Source organism: Pundamilia nyererei, unplaced genomic scaffold (assembly GCF_000239375.1).
Source record: "Pundamilia nyererei isolate P.nyererei 1_Seehausen unplaced genomic scaffold, PunNye1.0 scaffold00246, whole genome shotgun sequence".
In the NCBI taxonomy this organism is placed as follows: domain Eukaryota; kingdom Metazoa; phylum Chordata; class Actinopteri; order Cichliformes; family Cichlidae; genus Pundamilia; species Pundamilia nyererei.
In genome coordinates, this window is record NW_005187647.1 from 301100 (window position 1) to 318594 (window position 17495).

At 45.0% G+C, this 17495-nt stretch overlaps 1 protein-coding gene across 1 annotated transcript in view; it reads left to right on the forward strand.

The window, feature by feature from the left end:
- Nucleotides 1-17495, forward strand: part of LOC102201383 (stabilin-1-like) — a 96057-nt gene that overhangs the window by 26675 nt on the left and 51887 nt on the right. The window contains exons 16-18 of the mRNA XM_005749491.1: nucleotides 2620-2736; nucleotides 5046-5178; nucleotides 5310-5370. Coding sequence (XP_005749548.1) covers nucleotides 2620-2736; nucleotides 5046-5178; nucleotides 5310-5370 — 311 coding nt within the window. The remainder of the gene's footprint in view (nucleotides 1-2619; nucleotides 2737-5045; nucleotides 5179-5309; nucleotides 5371-17495) is intronic.

Consider the following 17495-nt stretch of genomic DNA (forward strand, 5'->3'; position numbering starts at 1 on the left):
TATCCTGGAGAGGATAAAGAGCTGGTCCAGTGTTCCGCGACCAGGACGAAAACCACATTGTTCCTCCTGTATCCGAGGTTCGACTAATGGACGAACTCTCCTTTCCAGCACCCTGGCATAGACTTTCCCAGGGAGGCTGAGTCACTCACTGACTAACACTGCAAAACAGAATTGTTAAAGTATTAATTTTAATTTCAATTCAGGTTAGTTTTTTTGTGTGCAAAGCAGATTTTCTGTGCGCAGAGACCGTGCCAGCAGTGCGCAATTGCGCACGTGCCGCAGCTTAGAGGGAACATGGGTCAGGGCTGTTTTGGCAGCAAAAGAAAAAGGTCATAAGGTTATGCCTCATCAGTGTATGTTGTCATTTAGGGGGGAAATTGTCCCTAATGTCTTATCTCAGAAGCTCCACCCATCTGCTATAACTATTCTCCACCTTAAAGGGCTTGTTAAACTAAAAAAAACAACTTAGGGCTATCCTCAACATTTTAACCAGTTTTTCTCTGTTCCAGCCAAACAGCGATGAGATACGATGAAAACCACATCTGAGTGACTCATTTTAGTTTCAGTTAGGTTTTTGGCTTTTAACAGTTAAGAAGATAATGAGATACAGCAATGACTTGTTGCTTTTATCTTTGCTACAAAGCTCTTCTGGTCTGTTCTGTCTTGTGTTATAAAACGAGCACAGCCCTTTCATTTACAGCCAAAACTCATTCGCTGTTTAGATCGTCTTGAGCCAGACTTTCATCAGTAAGATTTATAAAGAGGAGCTTAAAGTCATGATGTGAAACGATCATGAACAGCTGCAGCTTCCTTTGTCTCCAGATCCCTCAGCATCTACTACCTGGTCCACTTTTGGCAGTGTGTGCTTGAGATGCAATTTAATTTTTAGCTTCGGCTCTCTTTCAGTAGCTTCTGTACTCGTCTCTGGAGATATGCGAGCCTGTTGCCAACTGCACCTCTTTTTGTCCTTGTCCAAACCTCCACCTCACAACGGAGAGGCTGCAGGTCAGCAGGGACCAGTGGTTCTTCCTGTGAGACTACCTTTATGGTCAAAAACACCGCCAACCTCCTCCTGTTTTTTGTTTTCAATGTATTTATCGTTTATTTAGATGCAAAGACCGTTTAATAAATGCATGATGTTTGAGTGCATGGATAATCATGTTAAATAATCTATTTCAGTGTTTGATCAACATAATTCCAACCATGTTTTGTTTTTTTTACTTAAGACTGCCCATTAAAAAACACAGAAAACCCCTAAAATTTGGGTGCAGTTTGCTTCCAGTGTTGCTACTGCTTTTAGATCACTACATGGAAATCATGGTATGACTACTTGGATGTAATTTGCTGCAATTTCACCAAAGTCCTTGAACGTCACCAACTTTCAAGGAGAGGAATCACCCCAGCGATGAGAGTGGGCTCTCCAGCGACAACCCAGAGACCAGACAGGAGTTTTCAGTGGAGGAGTCAAAGTTTCCAAGTAGAAAAGCAGTGCATCAGGCCGGGAGTGTGAACAAGAATATGAGTGTCATTTGTTTTCTTTTTTTTCTGTAACACCTGAGGCATCTGAAGAACATTCGCTGGAAACTACCTGAAACTTGATGTTGTGCCATCATGCCAGGAGATGATGGCAACACAGTCTTCACTCAGATTAAGACCTACTTTGGATTTGGATCCCTGAGACCTTGTCCTCTTGCTCATAACGAAATTCAAATTTAAGAGACCACTTTCAGACAGTGTAGGAAGTCCAAGTGCAAATGGTCTATGCAAACAAAACGAGGATTCTGGATCCATGTTGAATGCTTTTGGTTTCTGAAAGTTTCTAGGTTGGATTCACAAAAACATTCCTTAAATAAACCTGTGAGTTTTATCTTAAAGCCCTGTTTACTCTTGTTAGCTAAGCCCTATTTACCACATAAAGAACTTGAAAAACTTATCCATGCCTTCATCACTCCTTATTGGACTATTGTAACTCTCTTTACCTGGGCCTCCAACTCTCCCTCCTTCAGCGCCTGCAATAGTCCAAAATGCGGCAGCACACCTCTTAATCGGCACTAGAAAGCATGAGCACATCACCCCGTCCTCGCTAACCTACACTGGCTTCCCGTCAAATATCGCATTGATTTCAAAATCCTTCTGCTCACTTTTAAAATTCTAAATAACCTGGCCCCTAGCTACTTAACTGATCGCCTCTATCCGTACAACCCAAAGAGAGCACTAAGATCCTCCAGCCAACTGCTCCTAATGCAACCAAGGTCTCGTTTAAAAACCAGAGGTGACCGTGCATTTGCCATCGCTGCCCCTAGACTCTGGAATAATCTCCCAGTCGAAATCCGTACTTCGGAATCAATTCAATCATTCAAATCCCGTTTAAAAACACACTTGTTTAACTTAGCTTTTGAAACAAATTAGTTTGACCTTCATTCGGCCTGCCTTACACCATGTAAATGCAATTTTAAGTATAATTGTACTATTGTTCTTTGTTCTGCCCACACTGCGGTTTTATTGTGAAGCACTTTGATGTACACTAGTCTTTTAAATGTGCTATATAAATAAACTTTGACTTGACTGGATTTGACTTGTTATCTTCTACTGAGATAAATCCCACGTGTGCCTTTCTAGGCTCAATCCCAGAGGAGTGCCGGCAGTGCCACGCTCAGGCTGACTGTGTGCTAGGTGCTGGTTGTCTGTGTAAACCGGGATTCCAGGGGAATGGCACCTTCTGCACTCCAGAGCCACGTGAGTGTTGTCCATTGTTTAAAAACACACATCATCCTAACGGTGGTCATGCAATAATAGATTTAGAAGAGATTAGAGTGCTTTGTAGTCACAGAAGTAAGAGGAAGCTCTGGTAAGTTTTGATCATCCGGGTCCAGCTGTGGTTCCAATAAGCAACTCGTTGAGATGAAGAAAATTCACCTTGAAGGTGAAAAACCACCTCTGAGATTTGCATGCAACTATAGGCTACAAGGCTGAAATGCAGCGGTCCAGGTTCAACTCTGACCCATGGTGTGTCTTCCCTTACCCGCTGTCCCCTGACTTTCCTGTCTTCACTGCTTTCTATCCACGGTTAAGAAAAATAATCCGTAAATCTAATATTAATAATGCAAAAATACACTTTAATATGTACAATATGCTTGAACCAGGTTCCCCCCCCCCCTTTTTTTTGTTTCAGTTCTGCTTTTATTCAAATTCAACAAGGTGCTGAAACATTGCTCAGAGATTTTAGTCCATGTTGACATGATGCCATCAGACAGTGTAGTTTCAGACTGCTGTGGGACTTCATGCGTTAGACTGAGCGTTCCCCCTCCATGAAACTTTTTCTACTCCCAATATGTAGATCTACAACTGCTACATGTCATTAGAATCCTTTAAACCATCACTGCAGGCTTATTCCAGGGGCTTGTTCGATTGTCAGGGTTTTCTCCTGAACACTGTAGGGTCTTTACTTCATAAAGTCCCTTTAGGCAACTGTTGATGCCAGTTGCCTAAAGGTACTTGGGGTAAATAAACCTGCATTTCATTGAATTTTTCAGGTCTTAATACCACTTGGTTGTAATTTATGAGTGACTGCAGTGTTTAAATCACAAGGATGATCAGATACTACACCAAAAAGTGTAGCATATGATCACCTAACAACCACTCATCAACAGGGATCGGTCGAGATTGGTGGTTGTGTCACATCCACTGTTGTTTCTGCTACGCTCTGACAATGTTTTACTTTTTCTAATACAACCCGAAACAGCATGACATCATCAGCGTCATACAACATAAACAGCAGCCATTCCACAGTTCCTTTTTTATTTTATTAACTCTGTCTACTTCCACCCTTGATTCTAGTTCCCACAAGTTTTCTTGCACACCAGCTACTCACCTCTGTAAATGTATTCCCCAGTTTCCCTTTATTTCGTATTAGATTGTGTTGAATTCTTCCCAGTCAGCTGTTCTAACTTTCTGTTAGTATTCTTGATATATTGTTTTGTTTCCTTCTAGTCCTAGGTGTCTTCTTTGTGTATCCCCTTGTTCCTCTTGTGTTTTGTTTCTTTAATTAGCTGACCTCAGTCTGGATCAATAATCTTGATTTTTAACTGTTACCCTGCTGCGTCCTGTGCTTGGATCGTCTCTTCTGAGCTGGTACAGTAAACACTTGGTGCATTTAAATGGCTTCAGTGAATTAAGTTTGAAGGCTCCAATGATAGTAATTTATCTCTGATTAAAAGATAACAGAACCAGGAATGTGTTGGTGGAGAAGAGACAAAGTATATTCACCTGTTAGTCTTTGATGGCTGATTTGTAACTTATTAACCCTGGCATTGCAGTACAGGAGGCCAGTTCAGCCCTTAGATTAGAGGAAGATTAGCCTCCCTGGCAGTGAACCAGGGGGTCTAATTAAATCAGTTTAATTAGCTTGCCCAACATTTGAGCATATGCAAGTGATAAGCGTCCATGTGATTCATTACAATACTGGTCAACACTTGATTAACCTTACAATCCAGAGTTTTTCAGCATACAAAAAAGAAAATGGTGGTGTGCCCCGCCCCACCCCAACCAGGTTTTGGCCTTCCTTCTAATCAAAATAACAAAGATTGTAAAAAATCAATTGTTTCAGTAATTTTTTAAAAGCATAAACTTTTTTTTTTTTGGCCCTACTGTTGCCATAATCCCTTTTCATTTATAGTTTTTATCCCTTATTATTTTCTTTGACTACAGTAACCTGTCATTCTTTCTGTAAATGTTCTTGTTGTGCACATTAGCAGACTGGCAGAATTAATCAAACTGTTTTTGGAGCATTTTAAGAAAGAGCTCTGTGACAGTTTGTTTTTCTTAAAATATTTTCATCCTTCTAGTTTTTCAGTATCAGATTTGTTTTCTCTCCTCAGTGGCACTCCTGTTCTGATTGATAATTTGGTTGCTGTAGAAAAGCATCAAAACAGTTCACATTTGTTTCAGGCTCCAGATGTTGTACATGTGGCGAGCTGATGCTTACCTTAAACTGAGCCAGCATTTATAATGAATCAGATGACAGTTTTATTAAAAACACTCTGCAGCTCCAGACCTTTGCTCCGAGTACAACGGCGGCTGCCATGTGAATGCGGACTGCAACCAGACGGGACTCGTCGTCAACTGCACCTGCCGCAGTGATTACCAGGGAGATGGCTACTCCTGCAGTCCCATTAACAGGTCGGTGTGGCCTTTCATCTTTGTCTTAAATACGTTTTTTTTTCTGGCTTCCTTGTTGCCTTCATTAAATCAACGTGAGGTGTTTACTTTTGGGGACATGACATCAGGCTGTTTTTCTGTCTGCTCTCCAGATGTACTGAAGAGCCAAATGGTGGCTGCAGCGACTTTGCCTCCTGCAAGTTCACTGGTCCAGTGAGTAAATGTTTTTCATCTTTATCCAGTAAAATCTGCAGCAGTGCAGCAAACGTCAGCAAAGAAGTGAATAAAATGTCATTTTTTTCCTTTTCAAGTTGTTTAGAGTTTAATTAAATTAAATCTGATTATACTAAATATACAGGAAATGCATCATATGCTAGTTCAGACTGAGAGTGGGATATAGAGCAGAAGTAGTAAATATTGAAATTGTCAGATGTCATCTATATGAGAAAAAGCCAAACTATAAAAAATGCATCATTTGTGTGCGTTCATTTTGTTGAGTGGAGCTGAATTAAATTGATTAAATTAATTGACTTAAAAAAACAGAAAACTGGGAATTACATTAGGAGATAGAATTTAATTAAGTTTTATTAAGTTTCATATCTCAAGTTGATCATCTTTACCTGGTTATTATAGCTGTTTCAAAGACTCCCAACTGAAATAAATGACAAGCACTTCATTAAATGGGAGGAATTACTATGGCTGCACATTTGGCAGTCGGCATAACCAAGAACAGGATTTCCAGCTATTATACTGGAAAAGCGCAAAGGAGAACTTGCTTAAATCAAAGCACAAATCTTAAAACCCGTTCTCTGTTCGCCGTCTGGGGTAATGGGCCGGGAGGAGGAACTGGCCCTCTGGTCGGGGTCTGGGCTGGTGGGTTTCCCTACTGCTGCAGGTCCAGGTGGTCCCCCAACTCCGCTGGTGCATTGGTGGTTCTCTGTGTCTGGGGCTGGGTGCTCAAATGCGTAGTGGATCATTCCCGACAGCAGCTTGGCTGAGCCGGGCCCCCTTGGCTTTGTTGGGCTGTTTCTGGGGGTGGGGAGCCCTCAGGTCTATTTGGCCCAGGGCTCAGCTCACACAGGTGTACAAACAGGTACTCACAGACACACATTATGTGTCATGTATCATTAATACTGTGTGCTGCTCAGTAGCATTTAATATTTATTATTTACCGCTATTTATGCATATGTTGGTTGTTGCCGTGGTTTCCATGCTGTGTTGTTTTTTGCTTGTTTTTTTCAGCAGATTTTCAGTGTTTTTTCTCTCTCTCTTCCCTGTTTTTCTCTCCCTCTCCTTTTGCCTACTTTCTCCCCAACTTCTCTTTCTTTCTTTATTTCCGTCTTTTGCATTCTGATTGTAATAACTCATAAATGTTAAAAACCTAATAAAAATCAAATTAAATATGAGTATCAAGTGGACCAGTATAGCAAAAGCCGTAATGGTAGACTTTGGAAAATAAATCTGCTGGGCATTTAGTTTGGCCTTCAGACAACAACCCTGATTGCTACACTTCTAGACAGGACAGGCAATATATATATGTATATTACAGCACAATTAAGTGCTCTATTGGTGGGGGGGGAGTGCTATGTACAGCTGCGTGAGGGAAAAGGGGCTCAAGGGAAGTCCAGGGGAAAAGCATGCGTTCTTCAGATCATCCACACAAACGATCACTGGCTCTCACTTCAGCACTTGCCACTAGGGAATCACACGGGGGGAAATCCAGGGAGCTCTGTAGACAGGGAGACGGGGTTAAATACAACGCACAAAGGAAACACACTTAACTCGACTTGCAGTAGTTTGGCTTCACTAACGCGTGGTAGACAACGATCCAGCGACGAACAGCAGTCACCTCCTGGCTTAAATGCTGATCATCTTAATGAGACCCAGGTGTCTCATCTCCTGAGGGCATGAACCCACAGTGAGTTCCGCCCCGGCGACAGAGAAGAGGAGAAAGAGAGGAAGAGAAAGAGAAACAGAGCGTGCTGATCAGCGTGCAGCTGATCCGTCTGGCCATGACAGTAACGCGTTACTGTAATTAACTTACTCTTCCACTGAAAAAGTAGAGTAACTAATTACTGTTCATTTTTAGGTATTTTAATTACAGTTACTTACAATGTACTTCTGTTACATTGTAAAATAATTAATCTTGCTGAATATCATTATTTAATTTCAATAATTTATCTTCTAAACGTAGAAGTAAACTCTGCCGCTTTAACATCGTTGCAGGTGCACGTCATTTCGCGCCAGTTTGCTGCATAGTCGTATTCTAAAGCGGAAGATGTTGGACTCGGTTGAAGCGAGTGGCTGTTTTTTGAAATGGACATATTCCCGTCTCTTCACTTTTCTGAAACAAGCAGACAAGAACATTACAGTAATATGTAAGCTATGTCCTAGGGAGAAAAAACTATTGGCCGCTGTTAATAGCATGAGTAATCTACTGAAGCGCCTGGCACGAGAGCATAGACGAACACTTCTGAGTGATCCTTGTTCATCATCCATGGATAACACCGCGGCAACTCCTGCTAAGCAGGCAAAACTTGATTTTACTTCAGCAGCACAGAAAGCGTCTGAAGGTGAGCTTAAAAAAATGATTGCAGGCTACATTGTGGAAGAGATGCTACTGCTGCGTACTGTAGAGTCTCCGTCTTTAAAAAAATGTATTTATTATTTAAAGAGTTTAATTGCTATTGTTTGCCCACTCAAGGTTTATAGGGATTTTAAGAAGTATTTAGTTAAATTACTTATTTAGTAATTAAGTTACCTTTCTGACAAAGCAATTAGATAAGTATTTTAAATACAATATTGACTAAGTAATTAGTAATTCATTACTTTTTAAAGTAACTTACCCAACACTGCAGAGGACTAGAGAGGCAAGGCTTCACTTGCGACACGTGAAAGGTGTTATGGATTTTCATATTCCGGGGCAGTTTAAGACGGACAGAGACGGGGTTAATCACAGAGTCGACTTCAAAGGGACCGATGAAAGTGGGAGACAGTTTCTTGGATTCAGACCTGAGCGGGATGAATCTGGTAGACAGCCAAACCTTTTGTCCAGGTGTGTAGGTGGGAGCAGGGGTCCGGTGGCGATCTGCTGGGTGCTTGTTGCGTTCCACTGTGCGGAGAAGGGCGGCCCGAGACGCTTTCCAGGCGCGCTGACACCTCCGAAGATGCTGTTGGACAGAGAGAACAAAGTGCTCACCTTCGACGGCTGGGAAGAGTGGTGGTTGATAGCCCAGGGACACCTTGAAAGGGGACACACCGGTGGCAGAGGAGGTAAGGCTGTTATGAGCATACTCAATCCATGGCAGTTGCTCGCTCCAAGTTGACTGGTTAGTGGACACCAGGCACCGGAGAGCTGCTTCGAGCTCCTGGTTGGCACGCTCCGTTTGACCATTGGTCTGTGGGTGAAAACCAGAGGAGAGACTGACCTGAGCTCCGAGGGCACTGCAGAACTCCTTCCAGACACGTGACATAAACTGCGGTCCTCTGTCTGACACAATGTCCGAGGGGATTCCATGGAGGCGAAAAACATGGTTAGTTAGTAGCCGGGCGGTCTCTAGAGCAGTGGGAAGCTTAGGGAGGGCAACAAAATGAGCAGCTTTGGAGAAACAGTCCACAATGGTGAGAATGACAGAGTTACCCGACGAGACGGGCAGACCTGTGATGAAGTCAATAGCGATGTGTGACCAGGGGCGGCTCGGAGTCGGCAGATGTTGGAGGAGGCCAGAGGGTGGTTGATGGACGCTCTTGTTTTGAGCGCAGGTCGAGCATTCGGAAATATGCTCGCGGACATCTTTAGCGAGGGAAGGCCACCAAGCGAAACATTGAAGGAAGGTAATAGTGCGGTGGACCCCCGGCTGGCAGGTGAATCTGGCAGTATGAGCCCAATGTAACACTTGTGACCTTACTGAGGAGGGTACGAAGAGCAAGCCTGGAGGTCCCGTTCCGGGGTCTGGTTCTGTCCGTTGAGCCTCTCCAATAGCCGACTCGAACTCCCAGGTCAGGGCCCCAATTACACAGGTGGGCGGTAGAATGGGAGAGTCCCGAGCTGCATTTTCGGAGGCCACGAATTGGCATGAGAGGGCGTCTGGCTTGACATTACGGGAACCGGGTCTGTAAGTGATTGTGAACTGGAATCTAGTAAAACAGGGCCCACCTGGCTTGGCTGGCGTTGAGGCGCTTTGCCGATCGAATGTACTCCAGGTTCTTGTGATTGGTCCAGACCACAAACGGCTGGGCAGCTCCTCCAGAGCTAGTTTGATGGCTAGTAGCTCTCGGTCTCCCACATCATAGTCGCTCTCTGCGGAGGTGAGACAGCGTGAAAAGTAGGCACAGGGGTGAAGCTTACCACCTTGCTGCTGGGAAAGCACCGCCCCCACTCCAGCGTCCGAGGCATCCACCTCTACAACAAACTGCAGGTTGAGGTCGGGTTGGACGAGAATGGGCGCCGAGGCAAAGCGGTCCTTCAGATGAGCGAATGCTTGTTGAGCCGGTTCATCCCAGCAGAAGGGAACCTTGGGAGAAGTGAGACGGGTCAGAGGCAGGGCAAGTTTACTGTAGTCGCGAATAAAGCGACGATAGAAGTTCGTGAACCCCAGAAAGCTTTGAAGCTTTTTACAGTTAGAGGGGGTCGGCCAGTCAACAACGGCTTGAACCTTCGCGGGATCAGTTTTGAGGTTACCTTGGTCGATGATGTGGCCCAGGAAGGAAACAGTTGAGACATGAAACTCACACTTCTCCCCTTTAACAAAGAGACGATTCTCAAGGAGACGCTGAAAGACTTGCCTGACATGGCCTTGGTGTTCGGTGATGGAGCGGGAGAAGATGAGGATGTCATCCAAGTAGACGAAAACGAAGTGGTCAATGAAATCCCGGAGAACGTCGTTCATGAGAGCCTGAAACCTAGCTGGTGCATTGGTGAGACCAAAAGGCATTACAAGATATTCGAAATGGCCGAGGTGAGTATTGAAAGCCGTTTTCCACTCATCCCCCTCCCTTATTCTCACTAGATGGTAGGCGTTGCACAGGTCCACCTTTGAGAAGATAGTGGCTCCCTGGAGAAGCTCGAACGCGGGGACTGGTGCGCTTGGGAGGAGTCATACGGCCGGTGAGGGGGGAAAGGAGCATGCCTTATCCTTACAAAACACCTGTGCCAGGTCGTGATAAACAGACGGCACAGAGGACAGATCTGGCGGTTCGGAGATCGCTGAATTGGTTGGTGGGTTCATGGCGGGGTTGGCGGCTTTTAAACAGGACATGTGACACTCTTCCCCCCACCCCAAAATACTTTCTTTCCTCCAATCAATCATAGGGTTATGTTGACGTAGCCAGGGGTAGCCTAAGACTAGTGGTGTGAGTGGGGCTTTAAAGACATAAAACTGTATGACTTCAGAATGATTGCCGGAAAGAGTCAGGGAAGCAGGTTCAGTGACAAGAGTAATGTCCGGGAGACGCTGACCACTAAGGGCTGTGACTTGGAGTGAATGTGACAGAGGCTCCGTGCTAAAACCTAATTTAAGCGCCAGCAAGGCATCAATAAAATTCTATTCTGCCCCGGAATCAATCAGAGCGTCAAGAGAATGAGTCTCGAGCCGAATCGTTAACTTGGCTGCAACCATGAGACAAGGAGGAGACTGAGAACAGGAGACCTCGCCCACCCGTACACTCCTCACTACTGGCGGGCGCTGTCTTTTGGCCGTGCCGGGCAATCTGTGGCAATATGGCCCTTGCGGCCACAAAAAAAACACTCACCGGCCCTCCACCGACGATGCCACTCCTCGGGCGACAGTCTGGAGTGGCCCAGTTGCATGGGCTGTTCACTCTCCTCCATGCTGTCCGATACTTGATTGCCGCTGATCGCACCTCCTCCTGACGTCATCTCCATGCAACCCGGAGGCTTCTGGGAAATGTAGTTTCCGGTTCCCCGACGCGCCCCTATGTGCTCATCTATCTTCACCCTTTCTGATGTGTGTAATCACATCAGAAAGGGTTTTAGGAACATCCCTCATCACCAGTTCTTTTTTTAACTCATCACAAATATTATTCAAAAGGGTACTTATCAATGCCGACTGCCCCCACCCCGTTTCTTCAGCCAAGGTCCAGAACTCGACCGAAAACTCCGCCATACTCCGCCTCCCCTGCTTCAAATTCAACAATCTGTGGGCGTCCGCCTCCGCTCCAGTGCCTCTTTCAAAAACACTTTTAAACTCGGTGAGGAAATCCTTGTAAGAAATCTCATGGGCTGTTCTTAAAACGGCTTGCGCCCAGTTCAGTGCCTGCCCACGTAACAGTTGAACAATAAAGGTAATTTTGGCCCCGTCAGTCTCAGACGTTCTTCGTAACTGTTGGAATTGTAACGTGATCTGGGTCAAAAATCCAGCACATTTATGGAACTCACCCGAGAAAGGCTCTGGCGCTGGTAATGATCGCTCCGGAGGCTCAGTGGGAGCCGGCGCGGAGGAAACAGATGGAGCTGCCGCTGAAGGGTCGGGAGCCTGTAACTGAGGAGAAACAGACGGAGGTGGTGAGGGTGGGCTTACCAACGGTATGCGTTGAGCGAGGGCTTGGGTGAGTGCAGCTAGCTGTTGGTTAATGTGTTGCAGCATGTGTTCGTGGCATTCCAGAATTGCCTCCGGAGTGAGGACGGGTTGCTGGGTGGGGGTTGAGTCCGCTGAGTCCATGATGGCTAGATCGTTATTGTTACGGTTTGGAGGAGGACTCAAGCGCAGGACTCCGGGCTCAGATGCACACAAGAAAGATTTATTTACAATTCACCAGGTGTATATACAAGAAGGTGCGGGGGGGGAGGAGTGCTATGTACAGCTGAGTGAGGGAAAAGGGGCTCAAGGGAAGTCCAGGGGAAAAGCATGCGTTCTTCAGATCATCCACACAAACGATCACTGGCTCTCACTCCAACACTTGCCACTAGGGAATCACACGGGGGGGAAATCCAGGGAGCTCTGTAGACAGGGAGACGGGGTTAAATACAACGCACAAAGGAAACACCCTTAACTCGACTTGCAGTAGCTTGGCTTCACTAACGCGTGGTAGACAACGATCCAGCGACGAACAGCAGTCACCTCCTGGCTTAAATGCTGATCATCTTAATCAATCAATCTTTATTTATAAAGCACTTTTCATACAGAAAAAATGTAGCACAAAGTGCTTTACATAGTTAAAAGCAGCCCACCCCACCCTCCAACTCACTCCCCACACTCTCAATACACATATATCCCCCCACCCCCACCCACACACACATACACACACGCGCACACTTAAAGAGTAAAAATTGGGCTGGGCTCGCATGAGCCAAGTGAGGAAACATTATAACAGAGAACCGTCTGCACCGGGAGCCGGTCACAGACCGCAGCCTCCGGGCTGGGCACACAGCAGGAGGGAGGCCAAGGAGCCCCCCAACCAGGCTGAGAGGACCCCAGAGACCAGCAGCCACGGTCAATAACAGCCCCGGTGCAGAGAGCGCCCTCCGAGGAAACACTGGAGATATGACGTAATACGATATATACAGGGTAAAATGATAAAATAAATAAGAACAGGATACAATATAAATATGAATATAAATATAAATATAAATAGAGTAAGAAGATTAAAAAATGAATAAGAATAAAATCAAGAAATATTAGGTAAATCCTAAATTAATAATAGAATAACAGGATAAAATAAATAAGCATAAAAAATAAATAAACGCTAAGTAAAAGCTAAATTAAAAAGGTGGGTCTTGAGCCTGTTCTTAAAAACATGGGACGTGGCATCTTTGGTACAGGAATGAGGAATGACGTCTTCCATAGCACTGGGATCCTCTGCAGACTCAGACTCATCATAAACAGTTTATGAAAGACTCCACAAAACTGGGGGGTACAGGTCTTAAGGACACAGAGACTGGACCCCACCTGGTCATGCAGACTTGCCTGAGTGGAGTCTTTATGCCACTCCACATATCTCTTCATGCTATTCTATTGGAGTTTCCACTCTAGCTTTCTCCTATAATTGTCCTTAGCCTCTCCCCTTCAATAATGCCTGAACCATTCTCACCTACTCTCTATTGCCCTGAAGGTCCTCTTTTTGTCATTGAGGAGGGCTTTGATGTCCTTAGTTATCCATGGCTTGTTATTTGCATTAGATAAGATAAGAGATAAGATAAGACTACTGATCCCACGGCGAGGAAATTTGTGCTTTACCACAGCTCAGGTACAGATAGCAGTAGAACACAAAGAGTATACCAAAAATATAAAGTCAAGAAATACAAAATAAATGAATAATAAATAAGATAAGATAAGATAGAACTTTATTAATCCCTCGGGTGGGTTCCTCTGGGAAATTCGATTTCCAAAAAGCACAGCACCGGCAGAAGTTACAGTTACAGAATATATACACACACACACACACACACACACACACACACACACACACACACAAACACACACACACACACATATATAAATACAGAGACAAATATAAATAAAATATATGAAGGGGATAAATAGAATAAATAGGAATAAAAATAAAAATACAAGTGAATTGCACATTTCAAGTATAAATAAATAAATAAATAATAAATAAATAAATAATATTAATAATAATAAAAAAACAATATACAATACAATATATACAACAGTAGCTGAGGTTCTATGTACATGCATACACAGTACGTGTTATGGATATAGGGTTGTGGAAATATGCAAATAATAAATTTCAACTATTCTACTACTACTATTACTATGTAAGTAACAGATATCTATTATTTATCTATAAGTATAGACATGTACATGTACATGCACAAACACGTACAAATACACATACATCCATCCACAGGAAATATACATATAGAGAGATATACATATACATGCACATGTCCGTACATATATAAGATGCACTGTGCATGAGGTGGTAACTGTGGATGACCAATGGATGACCACAATGTCCAAGTGACTCATGACATCTTGATTGAGGAGTTATAGAGTCTAACTGGCTATGGGCGATCATGGCTCAAAGAGTTGGCAGTTCATCTTGTAATCGGAAGGTAGCCGGTTCCAGCTCCGGCTTGGACAGTCTTGGTCGTTGTGTCCTTGGGCAAGACACTTCACCTACTGCCTACTGGTGATGGCCAGAGGGGCCGATGGCACGATATGGCAGCCTCGCTTCTGTCAGGCTTTGAGGGCCCCGAAAAGTGCTATGTAAATGCAATCCATTATTATTATTATTATTATTAACTGCTGTGAGGATGAATAATCTGTGAAAGTGCTCCTTCCTGCAGCGAGGGTGTTTCAGTCTCTGTCTAAAGGAGCTGTATAGCACACTCACAGACTCATGCAGAGGGTGGTGTGGGTTGTTCATGATGAATGTAAGCTTTGCTAGCATCCTCCTCCCGCCCACCACCTCCATAGACTCCAAAGGACATCCCAGCAAAGACCTAGACCTCCACACCAGTTTGTCAATCCTGCTCCTGTCCCTGTCCGTGCATCCGCTCCGCCAGTAGGCTATTGCATAGAAAAATGTGGACGCTACCCCAGTGTCATAGAATGTCACTGAGTGTCGGAGTCAGTCTCCTCAGCAGGTGAAGTCAACACTGGCTCTTCTTATACAGGATGTCTGTATTTGTAGTCCAGTCCAGATTATTGTTGAGGTGAACACCCAGGTACTTGTATGAGTGTGTTGTAGGAGGTGACTTCCTCCTGAAGTCTATGTCCATCTGATGCGTCTTGATAGCGTTGATTTGGAGAGCGTTGGTCTCACCAGCTGACAAAGTCACTGATGACCCCTCTATATTCCTGATTGTTTTCATCTGATACGCATCCAATGATGGCTGTGGTCTGTTGGTTAGGTAGTCGATGGTCCATGCAGTCAGCTGTTTGCCCACTCCGGCTTCCTCCAGCTTCCCTCTCAGTAGTGCAGGCTGGATGGTGTTGAAAGCACTGGAGAAGTCAAAAAACATCATCCTCACAATGCTCCCTGCCTGCTCTAGGTGAGAGAGGGATCAGTGCTACTGACAGCATTATCCAACCCGATTCCAGACCAGTAAGCAAACTGCAGGGGGTCCAGGCTGGCTCTGTTGTGGATAGATGTGTGGATAGGAGTGAAGCAGGGTGGTGGTGTGAGGAGAGCTCAGATAACAATGACATTCCACCAGGAGAGGGGCAGGACAGCATTTGGAGGGGGGTTGATGGAACCTGGGGGGTGGGAGAGATGATAAGGTCAAGAGCCAAATCTGTTGAAAAACAGATTCAATTCATTGGCCCACCCCCGGTCAGCAGACACTGTGGCTCCTCCATTGTCCTTGAAGTCTCTCTTGGAGAGTACAAAAGGATCCTCGTGTCCTTGTCTCCATGATTGAAAGCCCTCTTCTTCTTGTTCACAGGGCCTTCAGTTGTGGGGTCACCGGTTTATTGTTTGAGAAACACTGTACCTTCTTGCTAGGCACAGTGTTGTCAAAACAGAAGTTGATGTAGTTGGTGATGCAGTGGTTGAGGCCATCAATGTCCTCATCGTGAGGCTTGCAGAGTTCTGCCAGTCTGTGCATTCCAAACAGTCTCTCAGCATCTCACTGCATTCCTCGGATCACACCCTTATCACCTTCTTCGTTGGGAGTTTCCTCTTCACCATGGGAGTGTAAATGGGTTGAAGAATGACCAGGTTGTGGTGTGTGTGGCTAAGCGGGGTGAAGGGTGATGTGCTGTAAGCCTGCTTTGTGTTGGCAAACATGGTTCAGGGTTTTTCTGTCCCTTCTATGGCAGACAACATACTGCGAGAAGTTAGGGAGAGTGGCAGATAGTGAGGCGTGATCGAAGTCCCCAGAGATAATAATGAGGGATTGCAGATGTGCCATCCCACGGTTGTGGGGCGACCGTGGCTCAGGGGGTTGGGAAGCGTATCTGTAACCGGAAGGTCGCCGGTTCAATCCCCGGCCTCTCTGTCCTGGTCATATCGAGTGCGGAATGTAAACAGTCAGCACAATAACGTGAAAAATCCCTGGCCGGGTGGTATGGCCAAACGCTAACCGCTAACAGGAAATAATTTCCGCTAGGGATCAATAAAGTATTCTGATTCTGATTCTTTGGTACAGCGCTGTTCCTTCACAGTGATGTGTCCCAGGTTACATCATCTCTCATTGATCTTCATTGCTAGTCCCCCACCTCCCCTCTTACCACTCTCCACTGCGCTCCACTCCACTCTAACCAGTTGAAAGCCATCCAGAGTTACGACAGGGTCCAGTGTGTGGTCTGTGAGCCATGTCTCAGTGAACAGCAGGAGGCTGCTCTCCTGGTACTCGCACTGCAGTCTGGTTAGCACCATTAGCGCTTCCATCTTGTTGGGTAAAGATCTTACGTTACCCATGAGAATGGATGGAATGTTCAGTTTGTACAATGGATAGTCTTAGCTGAGACAATGGAGTTGGTGCAGAAGGTTATGTAGTCAGTGATACACTCAGTAAGCCCATTGAGGTCCTGACCACGAGGCTCACAGTGTCTCCCAGTCTGTGAATCTCAAAACATGAATCAGGTTATGATCTGACCTACCCAATCGGGGGAGGGAGGAGGAACTGGATAGCCCTTTTTCCTTGAATACCTACTCAGATCAACTCACTACAACTCGACTCGGATCAACTGGTTTTCCATTCAAATCCAGTACTACCTAGCCTGCATGGTTGTTGTCATAGCAGTGTGTCCAAGTGTCCCGTGAAGTAATTAACCTGAACGTTACAAAAAAGGTGGGTGTCTGGACAAGAATATACCTGCTGCTCGGACTGTGGCTTTTCACCAGACTTGAGCACCATGGCATTATTTTTGTAGCCATTTCCGTCATTGACATGTTTCAAAAATGGCGGTTTTAATTTTTGTGAACAAGACGCTCTCATGGCTCATCGCATGACACTACTGACCAGCCAATTGGTGATATGCAGTCTGACAATGCCACATCGGATTGCTTGGAACCTCGAGAAAGTAGGTACTAAAAAAGTACATCTTACTGTTGGGTTTATCTAGGCTGGAACACAAGCCCAAACTGCACGACAAATCAAGACAAGACAGAGCTCTTTTGTCTTTTTGTCTTGCAAGGGAAGTCAGTCAAGGCCAAGTAATGCTCCCTTCACCTGTCCTTTAGCCAACTTCAACTGATTCCTTCACTACAGCCCTTTTTATTGTCAGCAAGCAATCATTCATGAATATGCAATTACAAATACATGTGACATTCTTAAGCAGGCATATCTGAACAACATCAGTGTCTGTACAGGGAGTGCAGAATTATTAGGCAAATGAGTATTTTGTCCACATCATCCTCTTCATGCATGTTGTCTTACTCCAAGCTGTATAGGCTCGAAAGCCTAC